At 34.3% G+C, this 14,940-nt stretch overlaps 1 protein-coding gene across 3 annotated transcripts in view; it reads left to right on the top strand.

Moving 5' to 3' along the window:
• The first annotated feature begins 1,732 nt into the window (after nt 1-1,732).
• LOC148599981 (BDNF/NT-3 growth factors receptor-like) overlaps nt 1,733-14,940 on the top strand; it is a 145,551-nt gene continuing 132,343 nt past the window's right edge. The window contains exon 1 of one of the 3 annotated variants that reach the window (XM_088557058.1): nt 1,733-1,825. Coding sequence is in view for 2 of the 3 variants with exons in the window: in XM_088557056.1 (XP_088413182.1) it covers nt 2,433-2,445 (13 nt within the window). In the remaining variant the exon portion in view is untranslated. Of the gene's footprint in view, nt 1,826-2,065; nt 2,446-14,940 lie in introns of those variants that run through there. The other 2 variants (XM_088557056.1, XM_088557057.1) reach the window with 2 other exon arrangements.

Genomic DNA, 14,940 nt, shown 5'->3' with positions numbered 1-14,940 from the left:
AGAAATCACTTTACGTTGTAATAATTGGTATAAAGGGTCGGGGATTCATACCGAGCGTGGCAAAGATTTTAAGATTTGAAATAAAGAGGCCAAGTACAACCAAAAATAAAAACAAAAACATGGAAAAAACATCCACGGTTACCCCAAAATTCTGTCGAACCAATTATGGTGATAAGTATATTTGGAAGGTGGGGAGGGGCTGAAAAGCCCATAATATTATAACTTTTTTTGAAAGTAGTAAAAACATCGAGTTAACAGCATGCTTGCATAGGTGAATCAAAGTGGGTTATATTTTCGGAAACGTTGGTTGATTTTAAAGAAAACAAACGAAACCACTGAAATGAGCCCCCTCCTAGGCCAGTCAGCTATCGCCCCTTTCGGAATCGCTAGATCTTCCACTGGCTTGTGCATGCAATTTGAAATTTGATGCGTAGTTTGACCCAGTTTAAACTTAGAACTAGGTACAAAAATTGATGTCAATGTAAACAATGCGGTAAAAAATGAGTGATCACATTTAAGATGAAAATATAAACAAGTGGTTTGTATGGCAAAGGCCAAATTCAACTACTGATTTTTGTTTATTTATTTATTTGTTGTGAGAGGCTTTTTTTGTGCTGGTGGTGACGGGTTTAATAATGTTCTAAAGGGCGTGAATGGTGTGATACTACAGTACAATACAGTAAAACCAGTGTTAACCGAACCTGTTTGGGTCTGGGGAATGGTTTGGTTTGTACAGGTTCAAAATGTATTGAAATACATGCATGTGTATATGCAGTCATAGAAATATGGAGGGGTTTCCGGGGGTCGGAATCCCACTTTTAGTCGGGAAATTTACCAAGGTTAAAAAACATTATAATTGATATAAAGGGTGCTTTCAAAAGTGTCTTGTGCAGACAGGTTTTCGGATTATAATGGGTGCAGTTTACAGAGGTTTTCGGATTATCATGGGTGTGGTTTACCGAGGTTTTCGGATTATCAAGGGTGTGGTTTAGAGTTTTTTGGATTATAATGGCTGCGGTTTAGATAGGTTTTCGGATTATAATGGCTGTGGTTTATAGAGGTTTTCGGATTATCATGGGTGTGGTTTACAGAGATTTTCGGATTATAATGGCTGCGCTTTAGGTAGGTTTTCGGATTATCATGGGTGTGGTTTACAGAGGCTTTCGGATTATCAAGGGTGTGGTTTACAGAGTTTTTTGGATTATAATGGCTGCGGTTTAGATAGATTTTCGGATTATAATGGCTGTGGTTTATAGGGGTTATCGGATTATAATGGCTGCGCTATAGGTAGGTTTTCGGATTATCATGGGTGTGGTTTACAAAGGCTTTCGGATTATCAATGGTGTGGTTTGCCGAGGTTTTCGGATTATCAATGGTGTGGTTTACAGAGGTTTTCGGATTATCATGGGTGTGGTTTACAGAGGTTTTCGGATTATCAAGGGTGTGGTTTACAGAGATTTTCGGATTACAATGGCTGCGGTTTAGATAGGTTTTCGGATTATCAAGGGTGTGGTTTACAGAGGTTTTCAGATTTTCACGGATGCGGTTAGATAGGTTTCACTGTATTTTCCCTAATGTACTAAATGGTTTAGACTGAGTCTGGCAAAATTTTGGGTAAAAACGGAGACAACGACGTTCATGGCGTTGTACAGATTATGGTGGGTCAAACCTGGTTTTCTGGCTAGCCAAAACTTTCGCTTCCGTATTGGTAATAATCACGTGGTCATAATAGCTTCGGTGTAAGTTTCGTTGCACACAAGATTCTGAATATGTAAAGCAGTTGTCACCTCGGCGTAGGGCTTGACGACTGTGTGGTGGAATAAACGTAAGTCCCGATTCTTGCAAAATTTTTGATAATTATACCCATTCTGTTCTATTCATAATCGTTACTATTTTTGAGTATAAATATCTACTTTCACTTTCCGTGGCCTCAATACAAAACACATTGGTTACGCATGTTGTCGCATTGAATAATAACTTTCTATTATAAATATCATAAAATACATTGAAATGCACGGAAAACTGTCAATTCATCTAGATGTAAACCGTGTAATACAAAATGCACTGACGAAACGTGGGATTACACTAAGGGGTAATGCTTTACCTTTGTGCGGCCTAAATACATGAAATATGATACAAATTATTACGGTCGGAGTTACCTGTGATTATTAATAATAAACATTAGCAGGGGCCGTTTATTGTTTTTATGAATTGGAGGAATTTAGTGACCGCTGGCAGCCTTTCAGCCTTCTCTCTTGCAGTGCTTTTGGATGCTTCTAACGGATATTTTTATCTTTAACACACTTTAAGATAATATTATAAAAAGATTATTTTAGTCGTTTATTGGAGAGATAAGGCCGTGTTTAGCAGTTAAGCGACAAAATTCGAGGAATTATATTGTTTTAGAGTGGCATAAATTGACAAGCGTTGTGATGGATCATGGCGGTAAGTTTATTTTTCATTTTTTTTTAATCCATTCTTGAAAGTGTTAGACGTTTATAGTCGATAGTAAAATTCTACGCATTTTGTACAATAATTTTGTAGATATTACTTATCAGAAGTGTAATTGGACTTAATTGGAATTTTATTTTTTTGCTTCATTTTTCAATTTTATTTTGCACTTGCGGAATACGTTGACCTGTGCAACAAAAAGAGAGCTTTCAAATTTACGATAGGCTTCTATTTTTCTTTAATTTTATTCCAATTTTATGCTTAATTAGAACAGATTATATCATACATGTACCTTTATTAATTTTTGATTCTTAAAAATAATCTAAAAAAGAAAACCAAAAGTAAAAATCAAATAATACGAAAAAAAGTGTGGTAAGTTATGAATTAGAAAAAAAGTTAATGATAATAAGAATTTATTTGACCAATCAAGTTAAAATTTTCCTCGAACCTCAAGTTTCTTACAGAAAAAATCCTTATATGTTATCCGTTCCGTAAAATACTGTGAAACCTGTTTAGGCAGTTTCTATGAAGCTTTGAATACAATTTTTTAGAGATAAACTTAATTGGTTGCTTATACATGTATATTTATTATATACCCATGTCTCTTCTAATTGACATTTAGCTTCCTCTTTCGATTAATTTGAATTTTGGAAAATAACATTTCAGTCACTTTCGGAATTACATTTTTATTTTATGCTGATTTTTTATCTTGTACAGCGAATCATGTCTAAACCGAACCCCTTAAAATGTTTCATCACCATGTAAAAGCGCAAGCTCCGAACAGCGTCTGACGTTCGCAATTCACTCTGAGAAATCAGTAAAACGTTTTATTTAGTGACATACTAATATCAAACTCGTAGTATCTTAGTAATCAAAAGTTTCATTGATGAAGCTACTATATGTTAACTGAAATTATTCTCATGAAAAAATGTGGTAAAAATTTCTTGAAATTTATGTTATGCTTCTATAACACTGAATGAAATTTGAAGAAATGTAAACGAGCACAATAAATTTTAGAGAAGATGTTAGGTACCCCCAATTATGTACAGAGAAGTAACTCCATGAGTATAAGCCAGAATTGAACTCATGTGCTCTGTCAAAGTAAGCGGGTTCAGTTTCTGCAACACACTAACTCTATTACTCATTGAAATCATCCTTAAGTGAAATTCCATTGTCAGATCGATGGGCTTTCGACATGACATGCATGTTTCTGATTTTTCCTTTTTGCCTGATTCTTACAAATACTTATACTTTATATATAAAAGTGCACATCCTGCTGGAAATTCTACTTTCACATATTCTTGGTGAGCAGGAGTAACATATTGTATCTCGCGAGTTAATGATGTGCAATAAGGAATGAGAAACAGAAAGATTAGTCATGGGAACCAAGGTTCTAGCGGTAATCAAAAGAATGTAATCCAGGCACAAAGACCTGACATGGAAAACAGACATACACAACAAAGAACATAAAGTAACTAAAATAATACATACAAAGTAACAAAAGCAAATGAACAACTCGGACTCCACTAAAAACTGAGAGCATGGACCAAGTGCACCGGTAGAGAGGCTTCCTTTTCTTTTCTAAAAACACCCGCCTAGTTGCTCATAAAAAGTCAAGTCCGGGGTAGACGGAAGAGGAAAGGAAAACTATGACATGTTGAACATATCAGTTTTCATAACAAACGTACATATTGAGAGTGTGCAATGCATTATTACCTGACCCGTGCAGGTCCGGGTGTCAAAAGAATAGGCCTGCAGCAGCGCTAAGCTTGTCGTAAAAGGCGACTAAATAGTACTCAGGAACCTAGCCGGGGGATAGACACTCTGCCCACAGAGCAACTTGGATGTGTGCCCCAGGTGGTGGAATGGGGTGCCCCTGTCGTGTTACATACTGGGGTTGTCAGGCTATAATACGGAAAACCTGACCGCAAACCATAGTGGTGCACCGTGTTGGGAAAGATGTCACGTTCCTCGCACGTTAAAGAACCCTGCTGTGGTACTCAATAGGAGCAGGAACCTTTGCGCTCCGCCACAAGAGGCTAAATTGCCCGACCTTGCCCAATCCCTCTTTTTCTAGTGGCAATCAAAGTTTGTCGACACTATTATCCTTGTGTCCCATCACTTTTTTCCATTTCATGTTCATTATATCATTCATTTCATGTTCATTGTCTGAATATAGCTGAAATATTGCTGCTAGGACGTTAAACCCCAACAAACAAACAAAGCATTATTACCTCAATTTCTCCGTTGCATTTTAGCAACTTAAAGACGGATATACTTATTTCCATGTGCCTCTTAACTTTATTTTTCAATTCAATTCATTCTATTTTATATGATATAGTTCTATTATTCTATTATGTAAACTATATTGCTCTTCTGTTTCTGTTCTATTATATCCTATATCATACTTCTAATTATTCTATTCTAATATTTTCTATTTTTTCTTTTCTATTCTATTTTTAGCTCCCATGGCCTATTGACATCACTTGGCGTCCGTCGTCGTCGTCGTCCGTCGTCGTCGTTAACAATTATACAAAACTCTTCTCTGAAACTACTTGACTAATTAGAACCAAACTTGGTATGAATGTTCCTTGGGGTATCCTGCCTAGAACTGACGTTGGGATTTTTGATTCGCCGTACTAAAAATAGAACACAGGGGTTAGACAGTAGTTTCTGGCATATATCTCCTAAACTGTTAGGTTTAGTTGAATTCTGACATGGGCTAAAAGTGCTCAGCATGATGATATCTATCTTTGGTCAAATTTTTGTTTTAATGCGTTAAGCCATGTTGGAGTTATTGCCTTTTTAAACGATTTTTACTATTTTTAATGCTATTTCTTTCCAAAATCTTCTCCTCTGACATTACTCGACCAATTGAAACCAAACTTGATATGAATGTTCCTTAAGGTATACTGCATAAAACTGATGTGGGGATTTTTGATTCGTCGAAAAACATGGCCGCCGTTACTAAATAAATAGAACATAGGGGTAAGACAGTAGTTTTTCACATATATCTCCTAAACCGTTAGGTTTATCCAAATTCTTTCAAAATGAAATGATCCGTATTTTTAGGACTACAAAAGTCTTCAGACTCCTTGTAAGAGTCGTTGCCTATGAAAGGGGAAAAATGACTTTTTTTAATAGTTTTCAGTCAATATCGTGAAAACTATGATAGATTAAAAGAAACTTTCAATTGTTGAAAAGATCTTGTGATAGCCCTACCAAAGACTTCTTTAGTCAAAATTATTAGACAACTTCTTGTTTAATTTTTGCCTTTGAAAGGCAAAATTCAAGAAGGTGAGCGATTCAGGCTCCTGGGAGCCTCTTTCTATTCTATTCTATTCTATTCTATTTCTATTCCATTCATTCCATTTCTATTCTACTCTATTCTATTCTATTCTATTCTATTCTATTCTATTCTATTATATTCTGTTCTATTTCCATTCCATTCCATTCCATTTCTCTTCTCTTCTATTCTATTTTTTCTATTCAATTCTATTCTACTGTATTTCTATTCAATTCCATTTCTATTCTAATCTATTCTGTTCTATTCTATTCTATTCTATTCTATTTTATATTCTATTCTGTTCTGTTATATTTCTATTTTTTCTATTTCTAACACTGTAACGAAAAAAAGTGGGGTGGACGGGTGATAACCTGATCCCTTAGTTCATCTCTTGTCTTTAAAGCTAGGGTATTAATAAAAACATACATTTATTATTAGTTTTTGGTGTAAGACTTAAATACCATGACCTTGAACTTTGAACGGCAGATGACCCTGATGTAGATTCTAAGTTCAACGTTAGGGCAGTGGTTCTCAATTACAATCAGTTCATGTTTTAAACAGTGTAAAACGGATAACATTATTTCATAAAAAGTTTAATCTACATTTTTACAAGGAAACAACTTTCAGTACATAACATAATGGCTAAACATATGAAATTTATGACAATATTACAAATTCCTTTGATAATAAAAGGACTTCGTGCACTGAGATTTGTTTTTGGCCCCCCTACCAGTCTGACTTTTTAAACACGATTATAGAATGTTACCAATCTGCAATTTGTGTTAAGAATTTAATGTGGAGCATCAAGGTATGAACCATATAATATTTTTTTTCAGTTCTTGTCGAGTAATAACAAAATACAATGTCAAGCTTTTGCAAAAACAGCTAATTTTGATACAAATAATATTTTGTAAATACAGGCAATTAAACTTTAAGCTTGATACTTTTTCTTCAGCAAGTAAAGTTTGCTTGGACTCAAACATCAATTTTCACAAAAAAGTGGGACGAATTTCACCTCTAAACGTACTTCTTCCTTTCCATGGAATTGATCATTTTCACAATTAATCATTTGTTTCAACATTATTTTATGGTAACTGTGGTCGTGTTTGAATATATATTACATGTCAATTAATCATTCTGTGTTGGTCGCACTTGCACGTTGAATTGGCGTTGCATACTGAACGATGACCCCCCTCCATACAAAAAATATAAATAAAAAACAATAAAAAAAATAAAAAATCAGCTGGTACTATGTATATTCGTGCTGAGCACCGGATATTTTATTACAATCTCCTTCGCAGACCTATTCTGACCGACTCTACTATGCAGGATGTGAAAACTTAAAGTATATACGGGCACTCCTCAATAAAAATCCGCGAAACTGTATCCGTTGTACTATGATGATTTGCATAAAGAGGCGGGGTTTAATGTTTAGTTCTACTGAGATGTGAAAGCAATATTTATGCAGGAGATTGCTTTTGATGTAAGCTTTTCTGTGGTACATTTGTAAATAATTGAATTCGAAATTAATAATTTTCTTTCAGAAAAATAATTCTACTTTATACACATGGGAAACAGATACGAATCGGAGATTTTATTTAATGAAAGTACAATAATAGGGACGGAGGGCCATTGGTGTCTATGTGGGACATGAAACATACATGGCTCAAATTCGGAAATGACGTACGTAATTTTAAAGTCACTGTGATGATTTGTTGAACTTTTAGCGCAGGCGTAGATCGGTCAGGGATGTCTTGCATACTTTGTCGAAAACATAGCGTTGCATCACCTACAAAGTAATTATGTATATGTATGTGATGTTCAAATAGCTCCGTCCATGATTTTCAGAGATTTTGAAAAAGGTGAGGACCAGGAAAAATGGGGTCAAGGCTATGATTTTCTCATTTTTGACATTATGCATGAAATTAACAAAATTTTCCAGCAAAAGGGAGGGTCTCGACCCCGGTCACCCGGATCCGTCATTACCGTTCGTCAAGCCTAGTAGTACCTACAACATTATAACAAAGAGTTACACGAATTGATTGCTGACATACAGGCCAAAGTGACATATATCTATTATTCACCAATTTGAAAGCTTTTCTTATCACTTCAAGAGATTTAGCAGATATAGAATGTTATCTGCTAAAAATTGAACTGTTGTTCAAATCCATTAGCAGTTCTAATGAAGTCATATTATCAACTTCTTAAATACGCAATTGCACTGTTCAAATTTGTTAAGCCATATGTTGCAAAAGAATTAGTACCATATCTCAGTTTATTGGTTCGATTTTAATGTGAGGCTCGAATCTGGACGCTGACATTTTAAGGGAATGTTGTAAAATGGTTGTTAAAGATATTAAAGGTGTTGATTTGTCATAAACTTCCTCTCCCCTTCCACACTCGATGGAAATATACGAAAAAAATACATCTTTTTTGGGATGTACCTAGTTTGACACGTCGTTTTTCGCAAGTTATTGAATCGATCTCGTTGCTACATGTACGGTCAAATAAGCATTAATATGCGAGTTCAAAGGCGTAATCCTGAAAAGTGATGAATAAATAGCAGAAACTTATCATTTTCTGACAACATGTTCGGGTTTGTTTTGTTTTTGTTCAACCGTGTTAACGATCGTTAAAAAAAAATTACAAAGGTGGGAAATTTTTTGCAAAATGTGAAAATTATAGTCTACTAAATCCTCTTTTTCATTTACCGGATTATGGTTTTTTCCTGAGACAAACTTTTTTTATCTTGAACAAAATGACTTGTATTTTTTTTCAGGGCCATTTAAAATATTTTTTTTACCATCTATTGAAAACATTTTTGTTCATCTCACTATTTTCTTCATGTTTTAAATTAGGCAACAATTTGTTTTTTGTTTTTGTATTTTTTTTAAAACATGTTTGTCCTTATTTTTCTTCTCTCCTGTGATGAGTCAAAATATTTGTTTCCACATTATCCAGAAACAAATGAAAAATCCCCCCCCCAATAAAAAATACATAGACCCCTCCATAAAATCAAATGGTTGCTGCCTAAGGTTGGCCGGTACATTAATTAGATACGTACAAATGTATATCATATGGTGACAGAAGGAATAAAATTGGTACAAACTGTACCAGTGCCTAGTCCGTTGGTAATGGAATGTCATCGATTTCTGATTTGTAACTCCTTGCACGATATGACGTTTTGTCACTCATTGATGCAAAAAGGCAAACAAATAGCGTGTGAAATCAGGTTAGTTTATAGTATAATGTGTGTAGACTACACCTATTTTACTGCACTAGATGCCTGTGTGATATGACAATTTCTGCGTGGGGGACAAGTATTGATTGACAGTAGCATGTAAACAGCAGGTGCGATTGAATATGGCTAGCAACACACCTGTTTTGGCTGGTACAGCTGGGGTCTGTATCTCAAACATGTGTTTTTTCGGTGTCACGTGTCCCTGTTTATGCACCTACACATAAAAAAAAATAAATGATTATTTCCGCTACTGCACGTGGTTCCTGTTTGTTCCCCTAATTTCCACGCGATACACTTGGACTGTTTCGTGAATGCAATATGATATCACTTCATGTACACCAAGTGTCAGCCCCATGAGAAGATCATGTACATGTATACGTCACTGTCGACCGATTTGTAAATTACTTTCTTGTTTTTTTTTCGTTTTTAATTTTGATGATGTGATAGAGTTATGTCGCCAAACTTAAAGATTATTTTTAGAAAGTACAATGTACAACTTGTACTAAAACTTGTAAAAAATCGGAAAGGGGAAATTCGTTAAGCCAGTCAGTGGAGAGGGAAGTTCGATTTAAAATGAGACTATATTCTAGATTATAAATTGATTGCTCATTTGAGCCCAAATACTGCATAAAATTAACATAATTTTCGAACAAAAAAGGAGACTGCGTCTGACTCATGTCGATCATGAATATTGATTTTCAGAATTCATTTCGTTTAATCTTTAATTTTCTGTCGTGACCCGAAACCATTTTTTTTTCGACGCGGTCGGTATAGCTTCACTTTTTATACTTTGACCTTAAGGACGCTCTTCTATGGAATCGCAGTTCTTTTTCCCGATTGGCCAAATACTGATAACTTAGTGGCGTTCAAAAATTCTGTATCGAAAATTTGGGATTGCGTTCGAAAAAAACTTTATCGGAACCTTAAAACTTGGAAGTGAAAAAGAGCAAAAATTTAATGCGTCGACTTTCTTTATTTTTAAAGATAGTGCTTGTTATTACTTTGGTCGTGTATCGGGATACAACTCTTTGTTACCATGCATATATAGTTTGTCTTTTAGGATGAAGTCCTCATTACGCTAATAAACATGAATTAAAGAAGCATTTAGAGGCAGATATCATTCCGACAAGAAGTTACAGTGTACTTATATGTAACTGTATAACCAGCGGAATGGTCTGGATTTTAAGGATTTAATGTAGACAAAATGACTTGAACGTTCCGAATGAGAAAAACAAACTGAATGTAGAGTAAGCTAGTTTCGTATCTGAATTTATGGAACAATTCGGTCCAGAGATAAGTCGTCTCAGATCAACTTGACACGCCTTCATCTTACAGGTTCAACCGCCTCACATTAACACTATAACTAATAATAAAGAACGATTTGTTTTATACCAATTAAAATACAATTATGATGATTATCATACATTTATCTTCAAAGATTTTTTATGCGTAACCCTCTCAACGAGCTGGTGATAAATTGAACCACCTTGTCCGTCCGTCCGTCCGAATTTTATCGCAAATATCTCAGCTCCCAAAGGATTGATTCATTTAAAATTTGTTGTTTGTCACTGTATATAAGGGCAAACGTTGTTGGTGATTGTAGGTGCATTCCGATATAAACTTTTTACTGCTTTGAATGATAGAGAAAAATTTCGCCACAAAAATATTGGATCTCAGTTGATGGAATGATTCGAAATTTGATATGTGGCTTTACGCGTATATACTATAGATATAAGGAATACATTCGTACGTTGCACGTGGTATTCAATTTGGGGTGCTCTTCGATGTCAACTTCCTATACGAGTTGGGTAACTATACATGCTCTTAGCGCAACAAGGCGTGCAACTTCGTTTTAGCAGATAAGAATCAGATAATCTAATTCAATCAAAAGTCGAATAGTAAAACCCGTTATGTACATGTAGAAATAAAATCGTATTAATATATGTTATAATAATGACATCCCAGTCGTCTGACATACTTTCGCGCTATAAATATCATTAATATCATTGTCATACCGTCTCAGGGAGATTTTACGATCTTTTACAATAGTTGTGGTTTTTCTATGTATGTTTACATTCCACAAACCTTATCCTACGTATTGAAAACTCAATGATATTTTTTATAACAATTCATTTAAGAAATTGCAAAAAGTACATAGATTATTATCATACGAAAAAATTCTCTTCCTCCTACATACATGTATGACATTAGGTACACTAAACCGAACATATGCCTAAACCGAACACCTGTCTAAACCGAACACATGTCTTAACCGAACACCTGTCATAACCGAACACCTGTATAAACCGAACCCTGTCTTTACCGAACCAATTTTAAATGGTTTGGTTTTGACGGGTACATGTACCCCTGTATTTCCGACAATTCCAGTCTTTGAAAAAAGACCCATTCCTTGAAGTTAACTATTTGCACCACCAGAATCAAGGAAAATATATTTAAATAACTTTGTCAAATACCTCATTTTTCTAACATTCTTAAAAAATTCTGAGCAAATCCAGTAATGAAGAGATTTAATAATCCATGGTCTTTTCAAATAGAGAAAACATCTTTGAGTGAAATAGTATTGTCAGATCGGCTGGTTTTTGACATGCATGCTTCTGATTTTTCGACCGATTCTTACAAAAACTTACACTTAAAATGTACATGACTATAAGATATATCATCTCAGGTGTTTGGTTTAGACAGGTGTTCGGTATAGACAGGTGTTTACCACGGTTCAAAGATATAATTGAATAGATATTAATGGACTTTAAAAAAGCGCTCCTCCATTTCATTTAATTCAATGATTAGGTTAGCCCTATACATGTAGGAATGTATATGGCAAAATGTTTGAATAAAATGGGGTTACGTGTACGAAAAATGTGTTACAAATCCCTTTTCTTAGTGTTAAAATATTCGTACCTTATGCCGGAGATTGTAAGGTTTATTTTTGATCACTGTAGGATAGTAAAACCTGGTAAATTATTCGTTCTTAAGACCGGAGAATTTTGACAGGTTCACTGTATATGATGAAACTAAACTAAATCTCTTATTCTCTCCGCTGTTGTAACATACAAGTTTTTTCCTATATTTTTAAAACCAAGATAACAGGTCTAATGTAAACGAATTCCTTATATACAAACATTGCTATTTTGTATTCAGAAAGAGTTTTGCTCTAAATTATTCATTTGATCAAATTAATTTTATGCGAAAAATTCCCCCTTACTTGGACGCAATAGAATGTTTAGTACAGGTCAAACTAAGAGTCATGCTATAGGTGATACATGTAAGTCCATACTTTGTCTACTTTCTGAACAGTGTGCAATCACCATTTCTCGGCCTTTCTGGTTGCAATACTTTGGCATATATATAGAAATGAAAATCCAGATTAATACCACAAACCGCCATTTTGATTTATGGCCACCATCTTGGATAGGTATTAAAATCCTTTATGCAAATAATCAATTCAACAACATACGATTCTTCCTGCGAAAATCCATGCTTCTACCAAAAAAAGGAACTTTTTGTCTGATTTTAAGTTTAGCCGCCTTACTATATTTTTTAGTGTAGCGGAAGTGACCGAGTATACAAGTAGTCCCATTACGAACAGTGTATTGGGACAGCTTCTTATATATACAGTGTAATAAAATGATGAAAGGTCCTCAGGCAGGGAAATTGAGTAGAAAAATACTACTGAAAGGAATGGCGGGATTTGTTTTTCTATGAACCGAAATCCTGTCCAAACCAGATACTTTTAAATGCCTTTAATATCCATGTAAATGCATTTTGAATCTATGTCTAATCCGAAGAAAGGCAAAAATCGGTTCGGTATAGACAGGTTCATTGGACATTTTGTACATTTGAATATTTCTTATTGTTTGTCACAAATGAGACAATCTGAAAATCAAAAGAAATTTAACTTTTCACCATTTTTTCTTTATTTGCCTTATTCTTACGTAAACCTGTAGATATTATTTAAGTTCGACAGGTGCATCTGTTCCTTGACGCATGACAAATTAATGACAAATACATAGGCCTTGGACTTTAAACAAATGATGAAATATTTGTGAAGATTTCTAGGTTAGAAAATTTTTATTTTAAAATAACCATATTCATTTTGTGTCGGATACGACAGGTATGAACATGTACAGTGGGACCTGTCTTATAAATACGACAGGTATGTACATGTACAGTGGGACCTGTCTTTACTGAACCACTTGTAGACTTTGTTCGGTTTATTAAGGTTCAAAATAAAATTAAGCTGATACTGTACAGTAACAGAAACTCAAAACATTGTCAGGTATTGACCGCAGGTTTTTGGATTATTTAGTATTCGGTTTAGACAAGTTTCATTGTATTTACTTAAATATTTGTAAAAAGGGGGGTGGGGGTCATTTTTCAATCTCCCCACGGAAAAAAATTCTGCAACTTTAGAAAGTTATTATTTACAAGACCTGCAGTGGTGCACATTTATTCGTGTATTTACCCAAATTATACCTGGTCAGGAGAACTCCGAGAGATCATGATATCTTCCGAACACATTATTGTTCTCGTTCTAATTTCTCATAGACCTCCGGATTTGTACAAGATAACCTAACACAAAATAAGTAACAACGGTCATTTCCTCCATGTTTATCTGACCAGTACATGAATTTTCGCTTTCATAAACCAGTCTTGCGGCGCCTATTTTCTATTTTTTTTATTTTTCTTATGTATTTGTATTCAATGTCTCTACCAGAGAACAACAATCGGTTCGGATTAGGCGTAGACATTAAAACATGAATAATATCATCACAAAATAATGCTGTAAACGATTTTTGGGTTTGACAGAAAACTGCGCAAAAAGTACCCGCGAATATATTTTTATTTATATATTGCAAATCTTCTTTTTGATACTGCGAAAATTGCTACCTGTGAATATGATCATTTGACAGAATTTCCGAATATGAAACAACAACGAAAATTAAATACGTTTATAGTAATGATATGAATATAAATGCATCTAAGCGTCTTGGATCCAATGCTTTTTAAAAACATTAATCAATTTCTCTGATACCTGTATAAACCGCGTCATGAAAAATCCGAAATCCTGTTTAAATAAAGCACTTAGAAAAGTCCCTTTATATCAATTTAAATGTATATTAAGTAGTAGTCTTTGTAAGAATCATGCGGATTCTGTAAATTGTGATATACCTAAAAAAAAAGGCTACATATTTTGAGTTTTGATATAAAGTTGATTTATGGGTCTATATTATGATTTGTGTAATTGTTCATGCAAATCTGCCTGCTCTTAGGAGAAAATCAACATTGAAAATCCAATAGATTGTATTGTATTTGAGTGTCATTTACAGAGTTATCTCCCTTAATTTTGAAATCTACAGTGCATTCTATATAATTTTTATCTCCTAAGAGCATGGGTTATATGAAAAACCGAATGTTAATTTCTGTTTACTATGGCATTTCAAACAAATTATCAAAAATAAAAATATGTAGGCTTTTCACCCATGGATCACATTTTGCATCATTTTTAGCTGGAATTGTACTTAACCCTTCAATATAACGAGAATGTAAATGGTGAATATATCAGACAGCAATCTCACCGGGGTGAAAAAGGTCAGCTCAAGGCCACCCATGGGTCTTCGGTGCTCGACACAGGGAAGGCTGCAGCTGGCCCCATCAACTACAACATGTCTAGACCGAAGACAGTTCAAAGTCCAAAAACGGGCTTCGGTTTAGACAGGTTTTACTGTATTATTCAGAGTGACGATAAGTGAAAAAATGTGATTAAATATAGATACCATTTTCACATTAAATAATATTTTTGAAAGAATCTGGCAAATATGGGAAAAATCAGAAACATTCATGTCAAAAGTCCGCCGATCTGACAATATTATTTCACTCAAGGATGCCTTCTCCATTTGAAAAAAAAAAAAAAAAAAAAAAAAAAAAAAAAAAAAATTATTTG

Source organism: Perna viridis, chromosome 13 (assembly GCF_037379345.1).
Source record: "Perna viridis isolate PV_CMFRI_1.1 ecotype Kerala chromosome 13, ASM3737934v1, whole genome shotgun sequence".
NCBI classification, from domain to species: Eukaryota; Metazoa; Mollusca; class Bivalvia; order Mytilida; family Mytilidae; genus Perna; species Perna viridis.
The sequence above is the reverse complement of the archived record's forward strand: the minus strand, read 5'-3'. Positions and strand labels throughout refer to the sequence as shown.